The sequence below is a fragment of the Elephas maximus genome, chromosome 9 (assembly GCF_024166365.1).
Source record: "Elephas maximus indicus isolate mEleMax1 chromosome 9, mEleMax1 primary haplotype, whole genome shotgun sequence".
In the NCBI taxonomy this organism is placed as follows: domain Eukaryota; kingdom Metazoa; phylum Chordata; class Mammalia; order Proboscidea; family Elephantidae; genus Elephas; species Elephas maximus.
Window position 1 is genome coordinate 110,921,512 of NC_064827.1, and position 16,101 is coordinate 110,937,612.

A 16,101-nucleotide genomic window follows, 5' to 3' on the forward strand; every position below is an offset into this window, starting at 1 on the left:
GTTCTACTCTGTCCTGTAGGGTCAGAATCGACTCAATGGCAATGGGTTTGGTTTTGAGTTCAGTTTAATCTAGGAGGGTACGGGATTACTTTACAGAGCATACAGTTGCCACATGATTAGCTTAAAAGGACAATCATAAAGACAGAACTACTGCTAGGGTCTGTATTCTAACCTAGAGTGGTATGTTTTCTCTGGTCATCTGATTGGGACGTGGGTTATTTTTAAGGGCACATGGCCTTCAGCTTGATTGCAGGGTATATATTTATTGGCTGTGTATTACTGATTGTGCAGGCACGATTTTCCCTTTCCCAACCTAAAATGGGAGAGTAGAGAAGCATTCTATTGGTAACTTTTACTTATTTCTAGGATTCCCACATCCCTGTATTCTTTCAATTCCATTTTTTAAGCAAAGTGTGTATGACTTTACCTTCAAGTCCTCATCTCTCCCATCATCAATTCCTTGATTTCCTTCCTAAAAAATGCTGCTTGGCGTACAGGATTATTTCAAGCAGGTTTGAGATGGAGATCTATGTGTGGTCTATGTGTTTGGGAGAGTCACAGGGAAGGTTAATTTCACTGTCTGGCCTTGGGGTAGCCTCAGTCTGGGCCAGCTAAGGACAGTACCAATCATTCCAGGAACTTGTGGCTGAGAAGAGCAGGTGGGGGAGCTTCATGGAGGGTCTTTCTCTGTGGCCCTGACAAAGGCAGGGCAATTTCCAGCGAGAAAACCCTCTATAGACAGGCTGGCAGTGGGGTGGGAATGTGAGGAACTGTGTTAGGAGAGAGAAATAAAATGGGCAAACAGCTTGTCTTGATTTTTTTTTTTTTTTCCAGAATAGATGTGGAGTGGGGGAGTGCAGGTACATATGACAGGGGAATAGGCAGTGCGGGGCTGTCCCTTCAGTGTTAAGAAAGGCTCAGCAGGAGTGAAGTCAGAAGACAGGGTGTCTCCTGTGACTGCCAACAAGGCCCACTGAGAACACTCTGAAGTGGTATTTACCGCCTCCAAGACAGAAAGCGTTAGTGTACCAAATAGAAACAAAGATAAAATGTAAGCAACTCACTTGTAACATAACTGAGGAGGTTCCCCCCCCCCACCCCCAGCTTAATAGAATTAAAATAAGATACGAAAAATGTGGTAAAAATTACAAGGAAGTAGAAAGAAACATGGTTGTGGGAACAAAGGAATTTTCAGTTAGGAGGTTTAAGAACCAATTTTGTAACCTGTGACTACTGTGGAAAAGGATACTTTAATTGGGCCCTGATAGGTTAAGAAGGCATTTCAGGAATGAGGACTAGTGTAAAAAAGAAAAAAGGGGGGTGGGCGGTGGGGGAAGGAAGCATATTTCAGTCCTGAGAGGACATTGTCCAGTGTAAAAAAGAAAAAAGGGGGGTGGGCGGTGGGGGAAGGAAGCATATTTCAGTCCTGAGAGGACATTGTCCTGGGTGAGATGGAAAATGTTTGAGGTTTTTACTTTTTACTGAGCAGGAAAGTCCTACCCATGCATTTTGGTTTTATTCTCAGGAGCCACGCAGAACGTATGGGATCCCTCTTGTGAGTGACCCATCCAGGCCAGGCATCTTCTCCCTCAGGCCCCACAATTAAAGGAACCTGTGTGGCATGATATAGGCGATGGGTTTTTGTTTTTTTACATCTGCTTTCCTTTGTCTCCTAACATTACTTCCTAAAATAAAACACTTGAAAACTTGGTATGATTCCTTCCAGACTTTTCTCCATGCCTGTGACATGGCTTGATTCCCCATCCTGCCTGGCGGCGCTCCTCTCCCACTCCTGTGGTCCGTCTTTGTCTCTCCTAAGCATCCAAGCTGTCCAGAGCTACCTGTAGCCCTCTAGGCCAGGGACAAGGGTGGGACTCCCACCTCCCATGACAGGTCAGCGGTGGCAAACATCTTCTATAAAAAGCTAGAGACAAAATATTTTAGGCTTTGCAGGTCACATGGTCTCTGGTACAACCACTAAAAAGCAGCCGTAGACATGTAAATGAATGAGCTTGGTTATGTTACAATAAAGCTTTATTTATGGACACTGAAACTTGAATTTCACAGAATTTTCATGAGTTATGGAATATTACTCTTCTTTTTTTTTCAACCAATTACAAATGTAAAAACCATTTTTAGCTTGCAAGCTATACAAAAACAGGCGGCCGCAGAGCCTGGCCAGTGGGCCAGAGTTTGCTGCTCCTGTCCCAAGCGGTCCCTCCCCCTGTGAGCTCCCATAAGCTGGTTACTGGTGCCTCACTGCTGTTTATTAATGTGGAAATTTCTGTTGGTAAAATTCTCTAAATCTTCATTTTTAAAATGCTATTGAAATATATTTCCAATACAGTGGTTCCTTCTCAACCCCGAGGTCCCTGATTCTTCCCAAGCCTGTACAAAATGAGAAGACGATGAAGGTGAAACTGAGGCAGAGGGAGTGCAGGCATGTCTGCTGTGTGGAAGCCGGGGATGAGGGTCCACAGAGGACGGGAGGCACGCAGAGGCCACACCCTGGAATGAGCCCTCTGCGCGGTGTTCAGGTCATCTGGGAAGGTTGTGTGTATGCGGAACCCCGGAGGCATTAATGCTGTAATGTTTACGACCCACTTCGGGTTTGGAATAGGAGTCTTGGGTTGTTTTTTTACTAAGCCACATTCACGGCACATTTTTTAACTCCCTGTGGACAAGCAATACTATTAGCAGAGCTGCTCAGCTGTTCCCAATTACTCTTTTGGACATTTCACTGATGCTGGTACCCCAAGAAGTTCTGTGTTTGACAGAAGCTACGGACACTCAGCGTATCCCACTGCTGGCCTCTTGCACCCCCACCCCCACCCTGAAGTGATGACGATCTGATGCTGCTTAGCCCACCACTTGTGTTCTCCCCTGTATTGTTTTTATGAACCAGGTGACCCCTTTGTGCAAACCACTTGTGCAGCAGGGGTGCTGCTGTGTCTTGACACCCTGTAGGACCACATCCAGGAAAGTTAGGGTGACTCAGTTTACAGGGGGTAATTCAGCAACACAGCTACTTCATTCAGTTCTGTTTATATTACTTCATGTCGTGTTTGGTTTCAAAACATAAACAGAGTGTGTTAAGACTGGTTAAAATAATAGTCCCCAGTAATAGGAGACTTTGGAAATATGTAGTCTTTCCATCTTGTAAGTAATCAAAGGATTTAAAAGTAGGTCGCCTTTTATCCTGCCTTGTAGCTTGCAGATTTTTGTTAAGATTTCATTTTGATTGTATGTTGATTAACATACCGTCTTGAAATGAAAAGCTTCCATCTGTTCTAGTTGTTACATTAATTAGAAAATTTCCAAATGGGATCTGTAGATAGTTGGTTTTATTACTTCAAATGACTATGAATTATACAAAGGATTTCTTTTCCAGAACTGCTCTAGAATAGTAATTCCTTATGGTTTTGTTTTGTTTTAATAATGTTTGTGTTTTAGGTGAAAGTTTACACAGCAAATTAGGTTCCCCTTTAACAATTTCTATACAAATTGTTTTGTTCCATTGGTTACAATTTTTACAATGTGTCAGCATCTCATTATTTCCATCCTGTTTCCACTGATCTAGCTTGCTTTCCCTTCCCTGCCTTCTCATCTTTGCTTTTGGGTAAACGTCTGGTCTCATATGGTTGTTTAAGGGAGCACATTACGCCCAGGTGGTATTCTTTATTTATAAGCCAATCTATTATTTGGCTAAAAGGTGACCTGCAGAAATAGCTTCAATTCCTAGTTCAAAGGGTATCTTAAGGCAGTAGTCTCGGAGGTTCCTCTAGTCTCTATCAGTCCAGTAAGTCTGGCCTTTTTTAAGAATTATTGTTCTACACTTTTCTCCCATTCTATCTGGGACCTTCTATTGTGACCCTGGTCAGAACTGTTGGTAGTGGTGGCCAGGCACCATCTAGTTCTTCTGGTCTCAGGTGAGAAGAGGCTGTGGTTCGTGTGGGCTGTTAGTTCTGTGGACCACTTTCTTCTTTGAGCCTTTGATTTCCTTCATTCTCTTTTGCACCATATGAGTAGAGACCGACAGTTATATTTTAGATGGCCACTTTTAAGACCCCAGACGCTACTCACCAAACTAGAATGCACATTATCTTTGTGAACTATGTTATGTCAGTTAAATAAGTTGTCCCCCAAGATTGTTGATCCTTTCCCTTTTCATAGGTTTTTACACTCTGAAAACCCTTGACCACATGCACACCTTTATCAGCCCTCTCGCCCTGGATGGGAGTCCTGTACTTACACACCACATGCACACCTTTATCACAGCCCTCTCGCCCTGGATGGGAGTCCTGTACTTACACACCACATGCACACCTTTATCACAGCCCTCTCGCCCTGGATGGGAGTCCTGTACTTACACACCACATGCACACCTTTATCACAGCCCTCTCGCCCTGGATGGGAGTCCTGTACTTACACACCACATGCACACCTTTATCACAGCCCTCTCGCCCTGGATGGGAGTCCTGTACTTACACACTGCATCACTGATACAAAGGCACCACAGTATTTGGTGATAAAAATCAATTAATAAACATTATTATATATTTAAAACCACCGCTAGTGCTGTGCAAGCTAGATGTGGTTATACAGATTTTTTAAAAGCTAAGGTCTCTCCTTCCCTCCCCTTCGTGGAGGTGCAGATGTGCCCGGCAGCCTGAGGAGGAATTGGTGGTGGGGTGGGGTCTGCCTGGGGGTCGGGGTGTGGGCTGGGGAGGAGGCAGCAGGCACTTTGGGAGATTGGTTTCCTGTTGAGGATAAAGGGAGTCAGGTTTCTCACAACTGGCAAGGTGATTTACAAACAGGGGCTCTGGAAGGCAAGAATGTTCACTGCAGCACTCTTCACAATAGCCAAAAAGTAGAAACCACCCAAATGTCCATCAACAGATGAATAGATAAACAAAATATGGCACATACATATAAGTGGAATATTATGCAACAAAGTTCTGATACATGCTGCAGCATGGATGAACCTCAAAATAAGTCAGTGAAATAAGTGAGACACAAAAGGTCACATTTTATGATTCCATTTATATTGAAATGCCCAGAATAGGCCAGTCCATAGCGACAGAAAGTCCATGAGTGGTTGCCAGGGGCTGAGTGAGGGTGGAATGCAGAATGGCTGCTAATGCGTAAGGGGTTTCCATTTGGGGTAATGAAAATGTGCTGGAATTAGAAAGCAATGATGGTAAATAAACTAAAAACCTCTGAATTGTACACTACATTTTAAAAGGATATGTTTTATATTGTGAATTTTATCTCAATTTTAAAGTCACTGAAGCAGCCAGACCTAATTTCTTTGGAAAATATTAAAATCAAGATGAAGTGCCATGTCTGTGGACACCCAAGGGTAGGTTTAAACCCAGGATTCCAGGATTCCTGTTGATTCAGTGGGACTTGGGATGAGGGGGGTGGCTGCCTCTACTTCTGCCTCAGCTGTGCTAGTCTGACGTGTAACGAAGCTGTTTATCTACAAAGCTCTGTTAAAAATTACATTCCCTGTTGGACTAGCATCCAGCAGCCATTCCAACAGCAAAGTGGATCTCAGGTATAAAAGAGGTTGGATATCGAATTGCCAACATTCTCACAGCTGCTGTTTTTCTATCACAAATACCAGACTTCCTGAGTGTAGACCCTACCATATGGCAAGCAGCTGCATAAACACCCATTTTGAATCACTGCTCCAGGCATTCCTGTAGCTGAGCTTAAGACAGGCTTCCAGTAGAAGGCTAACGGACTCCAGGGGGTGGCAGTGTGCACAGTGAGGGCCAGGCGAGTCCCCTTCCAACTGCCCACTTGCTCAGCTGTGTCACAACCTTCACAGTAACACTGGGAGGAGTGGGTGCTATACTGGCTTTTTTATAGACCAGCAGTGCTTTTGTTGGAAACCCTGGTGGCGTAGTGGTTAAGTGCCATGGCTGCTAACCAAAAGGTCAGCAGTTCAAATCCTCCAGGCGCTCCTTGGAAACTCTATGAGGCAGTTCAACTTGTCCTATAGAGTCGCTATGAGTTGGGATCAACTCAACAGCAACAGGTTTGGTTTGTTGTTGTTAGTGCTCTTGTTGCAAGGGCTCTGGGGTACGCGAACGACCAGAGGCTGAAATCATCTGCCAGCCACCCTGCCTCCAGGAGAGCCCAGCTGAGCACTTTGGGTGATTCAGTCTTCGGTAGCTGTCGAAATGTACAGATCTTATGCCGGGCAACCTCAAACCCACGTTGCACTTAGAGTTATATCATTTTTCACAACTTTCCGTTTTATCCCTCGAAGCCATCTGCACAGTCTGTCACGGAGACCCATCTTTTCTAATGTAATGGTCAGTAATCGTGAACAGGCTGCCATCTTTAGATTATCTATTTGGCTGTTCACCGGGCTTTAATTGCTTTCTTTTTATTCTCAACTGTGCTGTGAATACTTGAGGTTACCAGATGCATGAACTGGGGCAAAGGGAGCAGTATTACAACTTATATAAAAGGATACAACTTCTCACACAAGCCAAAAAGTTCTCCAGAATCACACACTGAACGCCTGGCCTCTCCTACTTTTGGTTTTATTCTGAAAATGAAAATAAGGATTGCACTTTTTAATGTTTTGTGAAAGTAGCTAGCCTAAACCCTCCCTCTGCTCGTAAGGAAAAGGCCTGAGAGGCTGCGCGGCTCCCCCCTCTGTGCTCAGAGCCTGCGTGCCCCCACGTCTCCCAACTCCTGGGCTGCAGCTGCTGTGCCGACTCCAGGCTGTCCGGGCTGGGCGCCACGTGGCCACCGAAGGCAGCCTGGCCCTGCACAGCGCTGCTGGCGCCAACAGCCACGTTCACATGCTGTGCCTTCGCACGCTTCCACAGTTGTTACTCATCTAGGGGGACCTGAGGTTTAAAAATCAACCAGTGCTTTCCACTTAAAACGTTTAGATACACATTTTCTCACACAATTTGTTTTGCTGAATTAGTAGTTCCATTTCTCTTTAAGTACTAGCCCACAGCATTTGGTTTGGAATACTTTTGTATTGGCCGTATTTTGGTGTTTTGTTCCATCGCAGGGTCTCTCTCTCTCAGCGGATGGAAGCGCTGACCTCACACAGGGAATACACTAACCGCTGTCAGGCTGGGGCCTGACAAACAGCGGCATCTTTGTCCCCACAAGACCTCATCTGCCAGGAGCTTACCTCAGTTCCATCTAGCATCCGCGGCCCTTATGAAGGCCTCCCTCCTCTGAACGCCTAGCAGGCTATGTTGACCCTCACAGTTTAGCCCTGGGACCCCTGCCTGCGGGATCCAGACTGGTCATTAGGCTGGAAACGTTTTTAGATGAAGGCGTCCCCAGGTCGTGCAGTGAATAATGTAAACAAGCAGGCATTTCCAAAATTAGGTGCGGGTGGCGGGGGGGTCCTCCCTTATTGTTGCAAGCCTAGGAGTTTGTGAAATTTAACTGTTTCCCTGTTTAGAGCAAATACTTGTGAGATCCCATCCTGAAGATGACTCTTTCCAAAGCATGGGTCTTTGAGACAGCTGCTCCCTGAACCAGGTTACCCACCTATTGCACCTCCATTGGGAGCCAGGCACCATGCTGCGGCTTGCAACGTGAGCTGACCCAGGATGTCCTGCTCCATGCCAGGTGCCAGGGACAGTGTCTCAGGTGGCAGCACGCTGGGCAGGAGCCAGTCTGCCCCACCTGGAAGGTGGGTGGGCCCTGAGGAGCATCCGACAGTCACGTGAAGATGGGCAGGACACGAGCATCCGCTGAGGCTGGGAGAGCCCAGAGGTCGTTACAGAGCCTCCTTCTGAAAGGCTTCGTTAGGTTAAATGCTAAGTTCTGTTTTCAAACATCAGTGAGAAAAAAGGTAACTTGACAGTGGAGACACCTGGCAGCCAGCACCTCAGCCAGTGATCACCACCACCAGTGGTGAGTCAAGTTGATACCATGTGCCCCGACACATCAGAAGGCACCTCACCTTCCTCCAGGGTTCTTTTTCCAACAGCCCACTGCCCAGTTTAATCGTGAAGAGAACATCTGACAAACCCAAACTGAGGAACGTTCTACAAAATACCTGACCAGGACACTTTATAATTGTCAAGGTCATGGAAAACAAGGGGAGACTGAGGGGCTCTCAGACCAGAGGAGACTAAGGAGACAGCACATGAAATGTAGTGTGGGCTCTGGGCAGGGTCCTGAGCACATATGGACACTGGTGTGGGCTCTGGGCACAGTCGGGACACTGGTGGGAGCCAGGAGGAGTCGGAGGAAAGCTAAGCTAACAGCTGTGTGGCGACACTATTGTCCTGGTTTTGAGATGTATGCTGTTGACATCAGGGAGAACTGGGTGACGGGTACTCTATACCATCTCGGCAACTTTTCTGTAAAATTATTCCAAAATAAAGTTAATTAAAAAAAAAAGGTCCAGTGGCTGTTGTAGGGAGACTGGAGGAGATGCGTTGGACAGGTCTAAAGTTGGGTGAAGTCGGGGCGGGGGGCACAGGCCAGGGGATGTGGGGTGGCAGACAGCGTCAACACAGAGCCTTCGAGAGCAGTGCCAAGATGCCCGTGAATGAGATGGCACATATAAAATACCACATACAAAATTCAGAATTTAAAGGAAAACATGAAAAAAACTTCAAAAGTTTTTCCCTTATTTTCAGTCACATCGAACAGTATCTGTCCTGTTCCTCCCCAGCAACCCATGCTCGTTACCCAGGACGTGAGCAGGGCTAAAGGACACAGAACCAAAGCCCCAGGCCGCACAGCTACCACTTCATATCCCTCCTAGCGCAGTTCTCTGTAACCGTTTCTTCTTCCCACGCAGGAAAAATACCCAGATGTCGTACAGCTCCCCGAAGGCGCCGCCTCCAGCTGCCTGGGGATCCAGAATGCCAGCCAGCCAGGGTGAGTCCATGGCAGGCAGGCTCAGGGCAGCCGTGGTGGCACGCCACACCAGGGCTCCGCAGCCCACAACAAGAGTGGCTCCCCTAGCTGACTGACCAATCGCCTCCCTCTTCTCTGACCTCTCCTGCGGCTCCCATGGTGGCCACTGCCCCACCCAAGATGCAGGCTATGTCGAGATCCAGCCACTGAGGCCTCCAGGCCTGGGCAGGAAGGACGGGAGGAAGCAGCCCTTCTGCTCTGGGTGCGGGGCTGGTTGGTGTCTCCTCTCTTCCCCTAGCACAGACAGATAAGAGACGCCGCACACAGTTTGATCTTTTAATCATATTTCAAAATGCACTTAAAAATGTATTTTACCTCTTGCAGATTTGAATTAGTAATTGTTTGGAGGATACAAATAGATGATGAAGGGAAGGTTTTGCCAAAGCTGGATCTTTTAACCAAAATCCCACAGCAAGGTAATCTGAGATTGTACACAGGGCTTGCAGTACAGATGTTCTGCGGTAGCTTCTGAACGTGCTAGATGAAGTCTCCCACTTCTTCCATCTGAGGAGCCCTGGTGGTGCAGTGGTTAAGCCCTCGGCTACTAACCAATGGGTCAGTGGTTCTAAGGTTCTAACCCACCAGCCTCTCTGTGGGAGAAGGATGTGGCCATCTGCTTCTGTAAGGATTACACCCTTGGAAACCCTATGGGGCAGTTCTACTCTGTCCTATAGGGCTGTTATGAGTTGGAATCGACTCGATGGCAGTGGGTTTTTTGGTCTTTCATCTAATTTTAGATGGTAAGAATCAAAAGTTGAAAATCTCATTTTTACATGTTTTTTATCTTTATCAATTAAAAATATTTTTTATCAATAATCACTCAAAAAAGCATGAGGGGGAGGAGATAACCCCTCAAAGGCCCTCTTGGACTGAATGCATGAAAGGAATATTCTCTCTTCACTTCTTGCACAGGGGGATGGGCCCTTCCTTGGCCACTCCCTACCCCTCTTTCTCACTCCCCACCCCACCCCCAGTGCTTCTCCTTCCAAGTGGCCCCTCAGGGGAAGGTGCTGCCTCAAGCCCTTGATGAAGGCTTTTGGTGAGGCCCAACCCCAGGAGTAAAAGATGCTAAATCTAAAAGCCGGTCACTTTGAAGTTTCTTACCTGGTTTGTGTTTTCTTTATAGCCCTGGAGCTGGACAAGAAGAACGTTATAGAAAGTGCCCCTCTCAGCTTCCGCACCCTTCTAGGAGTGCTTGGAATCGAAGCCTCTCTAGAAAGCCTGATAAAATTATTTTTCAACACAAAAGAATGACTAGTTCACAAAAATTGAACACTTATGAAGTAAGACTGTGTACTCGCCAGTTCATAATTTTATTGAATATAAACATTTGCTATTTTCCATTTAGAAATCATACCCTTAAAACATGCTATCTATGCAATATGGCACATATATAGAAACTGTCATGACATGAAAAATAAATACAGCTATTTAAATACAAAATGCCAAATACAAGTGACATGTATAGTGTATTTTTTTTTTTAAATAAGCTTGACATTTTTAATTAGAGTCAGTGGACCAAGAGTGACTGTGCCTCCTTACAGACGCCTGGAGAGGTTTTGTGAGCACGAGCCTGGGAGCTATGGTGTGGGGCACGGGAGCAACATGCTGACCTAGCCTCGTTCTTAAAACATCTCTCCACTTCCCAAGGGGAGACGCTGGGCACTTCAGGCCTTGGGTTGTCCCAGGCAGCCTGGGCTGCACTCACCTCCGTGCTTTCTTCAGCTGGGAGGTGGCAGTTGGGGCATTCACAGCGCCCCTCAGCAGATACCCTGACATTCACTTAGTCTTCACACAAAGTGGCACTGCTAACCTTAACACAACCCAGCGAGGCAGCAGACAGCACTGTGTCCTCCCTCCCCAGCTGTTCCTCCAGAGGGGGCACCTGCTCCCACCTCACAGGGCCTAGGTTTGAATGTGCTGTGATAATTGTGACTGCCCCAGCACCTCCACCACCCATTTAAATGTTGTTAGAACCAGTAAAAATGTACTGTTTGCAAACACAGGAACTTCACAGATGAGGGAGGAACCCTCCAGCTGCAGTCTGAGCAGCACAGCTGGCCAGAGGGTCAGGACCACCCAGCAGGACATGCGCGCCCCAGGAGGGCCGTGCGCCCACACACAGCAAATGGCCTGCAGCAGGGGACAAGGCAGCTCCTTGAGGGGGCAGGTTTCAGTTTCTCTTTTTCCCCAAAAGAGAGGGGATAGGTTTTAATACTGCTCAGTCCTGCTAGGAAGTGGGCCCCTGTGAGGCAGTTGCTTGCACGGACAGCGGGGTGACATCCCCAGCCCTGGTGGGAGGCTGCTGTGAGGACATGGAAGTGGCCCACCCCCAGGCTCAAGGGCACACCCCACCACCTCTGCACAGGGCCTTTCTGCACAGCCTGCAGCAGCCAGGCCACCCTGAGGTGCTCCCGCGGCCCAGGCCTATAACCTGGACAACCTCAGGTTAAAAAAACACAAACGAAACATGGAGCAAAGGCTCATTCAAGTGCAGACATCTACAGCCCTTTCCCTCCATGTCTTATCTGGGTTCTCTAGAAGAGCAAAACCAGTGAAATGTATGTATAGAGAGAGAGAGCTACTTCAAGGAAATGGCTCACAATTGTGGGGGCTGGCAAGTCCCAAATCCATGGATCAGGTGGCAGGCTGGAGACCTCTGCTGTTGGCTTATGGGGTTGCAGGGGCTGGCAAATCCAAAATCTACAGGTCAGGCAGCAGGGTGGAGAGCTGCAGGCTTACGTCCCAAGAACCAGAGGTGAGGCAACAGGGAGAGTGCAAGGTTGAGAGAGAGGGACAGAGAAAGTTTTGCCCGAGTATCTAATTGTATACCGAAGGCAGGCCACACCCCCAAGGAACCTCCCTTTCAACTGGCTGACCACATCACATCATAGAAGGTGACTACATTATATTACATTACAGAAGAGCACCCAGTCCAGTGTCTGCCACACCACTGAGAATCACAGCCTAGCCAAGCTGACACAAAACATTAACCATCACACTCCAGTATCTCCAGAGCTGTGTGTCACCCTGAGCCTGAGCAGGCTGCTCACCTGTCCGGTGGAGTCTGCACACCATGTGTGCACCAGAGCCAGGTGTGATGTGAGACCTGAGGGAGAGAGCAGTGAAAGCATCCACCTCTGAGAGAAGAAGGAAGAAAGAAGTAAATACTAGGACAGAATTGAACAACAAATTCTAGAAGAGCTGGCTTGGTTCAAACAAGTGTAATTCTCAAGTTATCACAAAATTTCCCACAAAAATTTACAAACAGCAAAATATTTTCCTCATTTTTCATATAATCCCATGGTTTCACTAATATATTTTGTTACAATAAGCCTTTGTTAGTCCCTCAAAATGATGATATAATCAATTTGTACACCCAACCATAGAAAAAAAATGACACCAAGACCCCAACAGGGTTTCACAGCAGCTGTGCACACTGGTGACCACCAGCAGGGCCTCTGTGCCACTGCCAGGGGCACTCACCTGCCCACCAGCCCCAGCACAGAAAGAGGCCCACAAAGAAACCAGAGCGGGTAAGTGAAACACATCAGAATGCCCAGAAAGACAAACATGTCAGCAGCCTGCCCCGGATGCCGGCCCAGCCGGCCCCCAGCAGCTCTACCCAGTTACATCTCTGCTCCCACTTCCTACAGCAGCAATTTCAGGTGGGAAAGAATATACCGTTGCCCTCCCTGACATTAAAGAGGGAACTGTTCAGCCAACACGGTGCAACTGCTTGACAGAGGGGTGGCCCTCAGTGAGAGTCGCTGCACTCCCTGCTGGCCCAGGCCGCCAATACGTGACTCCAACCCCAACTCCACAGGGATCCTGAGTCTGGCCCGCTCATGCCGACGCCCCAGCTGGCACACTCGCTCTGCAGCAATGGGTGGCTCGCACTCAAAAAACCACCACGTGACTTGGCTGAAGAGAAGTTCCAGTAGTATCCATGTGTTCTTAAACATCCAGCTCTAAGATGCATGGGATGACTCAAGCTTTCCATGTTAGGCGTATGGTGGCAGGAGACCCAAATCTTGGGTTTCAGTAATAAGGCTTTGTGCATTAGACAACGTGAGCCTGGTTGAGAATGAAGAACTACCCAGAATGTCTTCACGGCGCTTTTGTAGAAGCTTGTTTTAAGAACGTGAAAGGCATTCCTGGGAAACAGCACACTGCAGGACTCACGTCAATACATTCCTTCTCCTGGAAGACATTTCTAGTGCTATTCAATTCCATGTCTGTGAGAGGCAGCCACACTTCAACAAAGGTTAAACAAAAACATTCACAGCCAAAAGTCACCCAACACAACAGAAAACAGCTCTATCATTAGCCTTCACATTCTACGTTTGAGTTCCAAAGACACTGCAGGAGAAAAGTTAGACTTTGTGCAGAACTAGTGTGCAATCCTCATTTCCTGTGAATCTGGGCGGTACAGCAGCGGCATCCTTGGTGCGCACGGCCTTCAAGTAGTAGCTGACAATCTTGCCATCCAGCGTGTACTGGTGAGGAATGCTCTCGTAGGGCTTGAGGTCAAGGTCCAGCACAGACACCGAGAAGGCAAGGCGGGACTTCGATGAAGGGACGACAGCTCTTTGACCAGGGCTGGAAAAACAAAATGAAACATTAAGACTACACATACCCTCCATGCCCTGCACCCCAGCTCACAGGCGCAGCCATGCTGGGCACAGTGCTGTGTCTGCCAGTGGTGGGCACACACTCAGGGAAGCTTTGCCAGCGCCCACTGCAACAAGCCAACAGACTTGGACTTGAATGAGAGATGGAAAGCAGTTATGTAGGATATGTGTTTGATTTCCCCACATCCTGAGCCAGTCACTTTCTTATAAGCCAAGTATACAGAACAAAAAACAAGGAAAATGTAGGTATGGACATTCAACAGCTTGAGATAATGAAAACAGACTTCTCTTCAAGTGCCTTTTCCATGTCTGGGAAGAAACTCGTATCCGTTGACGCTTTCCACTTTCGAAGAGTGAGGTTTGGTTTTGTGTTTTAGTTCTCAAATCATATATCCACAGTGCTTCTGTATTCTGTTTCTTAGGACTTTAGTGCTTTTTTTTAAAGATCAGAATACTCATATGCTTATAACAAAATACTAACAATTACTGACACTTAAAGACACCTCAGAACACTCCTGAATCTTGCACTAAGCTTGCTCTCCTCTCTGAACACACAGAGAACATTCAAATGAGCAGTTAAATAAACAACATAAACTCAGGTTAACCCACAGGAAGTACTCTGGGGTCACAGCATCTCTCTACACTCACCAGCACACTTTTAGATTTAGACAACATTATTAAAAAACAAAAACACCAATTTCAAAAGGTTCTGCCCGGGAGTGGGAAGGGGGTCACTAAGCTTTTGTGTTTCAGTGATGCTGCTCGAAGGCCCAGAATTTCAGTGAGAATGGTCTCTGGCAAATTCTTGCTCCAGAATCCTGTTTATAGGAAAGACAATCGATGGTTCGGTTACTCTCTCCCCAAGAGGAGAGTAACAGTGCTTTTACGAATGGAGGAGTCAGGCTTTCAGCTGGCCCTGGCCCCCTAGAGAGTGAACAGACCTCTGCTGCCCGCTCGCCACCTGCTTGGTCAGGGCCAGTGACCTGCAGCTCCACGCGGTCAACCATGATGTCACCAGCATTCAACAAGAGTTGAGGTTTTTAAAGGCCCCTCAATTTCCTGTGTCAAAACCATGACCTAACAAGATGACATACAGACAGGGGCTGGAGGGGGCTGGCTTCCTGCCCCTCCTGCACATCCGTCTCCTCTCAGGCACTGACCAACTGGGAGGGTAACCAGGGACAAGGCCGCCTGGGAACAGCGACCTGAAGGCAGGCTGAGGAGACCAGGGCTAGCAGCTGGCCACCTGGGCTGGGCTCTGAACAGGAAGGCAAGAGGAGCAGCGGGAGTTGGAGCATAGGACACTGAGGCCGCTTGTGCGTCGCTGTATTTCCAAGCGGTGGAAGGGTTCTCCCAGGGCTGGGGGGGAAATGTAGCTGAAGACCAGACTTCTTTTACCAACAGGGTAGAAAGAGCAAAGTAGACTGGAGACATCTTTGTTTCAGAGGGTGTGATGAGTGTGACTGTTAAAACTGTTAGTGAGTTGCAGATGAACGTTAATGGGTGTAAACGTGGTCTCAGGTTTAGTGTCCGAGGGATCAGTGAGGACACAGATGATGTCTGAGTGTTTGCCCCTGGTCTGTCTCTGGTTTTGCTGTGACGGGGACAGTCTCTTTCTGTAGGGAGGTATAGGATCACAGAACCTTACCACAGGGAGGAAGCAGAGTACTTACCTTGCCCTCTAGGGTCACATTGATCTGAATGCCCAGCCCAGGCTGTCCCAGGCTGCTCCACTGGATGAAGGCAGCACCCAGAAAGCCTTCCTCAAAGGACCCAGGGGCCCTAATCTTCCAGCCCTTTCCTGGGCATCCTGCTTTCAGTGGTGCCTCAAAATGGTACCCAAGTGCCACAGGACCCTTGGTCTGCATGCAGTCCCCGGGGAAGGAGGTTTGCCTGGAGAAGGGCCACCGGAAGCACGGGAGCCCCCGGCTGACTGCACTCAGCCTGGCAGTCCATCTCACACCTCCGGGCTACATCCTCTTCTCTGTGGGTGGCAGGGGAGGGTCTGCGAGGTAGGACTTCTGTCCTCTCCACCTCCTGCTACATCACACCACCTATCTCTAGGCAGGAGGCCATTCCTTCTATCTCTCTCTGTCTCCTTCAACACCAGCCCCAGGTCAGGCTTTGTATGATGTGGTCTCTGAGGTGACCTGAGTCACCGCTGCCCCTCCCTGCAGCCTGCTTGTACATGGGGACCTGAGCCCACAGCCACCACCATGCAGCAGAGGGGCTTCCTCAGGGCAGGTTCCTCCCCGTTCTCGTCTTCTTTAGCACCATCCTCAACTTGGTCATGGGATCCAAAGTCTCTCTAGTCTTAACTTTCCCCAAACCCAATGTGCATGTCCAACTGGCAAAAGTTTTCTAACTCAAAGCTTCTCTGCTCAAGTTTTAAAACATTTTTTAACATTTCAAGATTAAAACTAACTTAAGCCAGCATCCACAGCCTGGAAATACCTCCCTGGTCCCTTCTTTGTGTGCTGCAGAGCCCTGCTGACAGCAGCTCGGGCCCTTTCCTGCCTATCTCACCTCTGATGACTTGGGA

General features: G+C 47.9%; 2 protein-coding genes across 6 annotated transcripts in view; one reads left to right on the forward strand and one right to left on the reverse strand.

The window, feature by feature from the left end:
- The window catches only part of CENPP (centromere protein P), a 381,210-nt gene extending 370,902 nt beyond the window's left edge, over positions 1 to 10,308 (forward strand). Inside the window, exons 6-8 of one of the 2 annotated variants that reach the window (XM_049896128.1) lie at positions 8,807 to 8,886; positions 9,250 to 9,341; positions 10,052 to 10,307. In XM_049896128.1, coding sequence (XP_049752085.1) covers positions 8,807 to 8,886; positions 9,250 to 9,341; positions 10,052 to 10,179 — 300 coding nt within the window. In that variant the 3' untranslated portion in view covers positions 10,180 to 10,307. Of the gene's footprint in view, positions 1 to 8,806; positions 8,887 to 9,249; positions 9,342 to 10,051 lie in introns of both variants that reach the window. The other variant, XM_049896129.1, reaches the window with a different exon arrangement.
- The window catches only part of IPPK (inositol-pentakisphosphate 2-kinase), a 79,270-nt gene continuing 73,315 nt past the window's right edge, over positions 10,147 to 16,101 (reverse strand). For 2 of the 4 annotated variants that reach the window (XM_049896120.1, XM_049896119.1), the window contains one exon: positions 10,147 to 13,527. In XM_049896120.1, the coding sequence (XP_049752077.1) occupies positions 13,302 to 13,527 (226 nt within the window). In that variant the 3' untranslated portion in view covers positions 10,147 to 13,301. The remainder of the gene's footprint in view (positions 13,528 to 16,101) is intronic. The other 2 variants (XM_049896116.1, XM_049896117.1) reach the window with 1 other exon arrangement.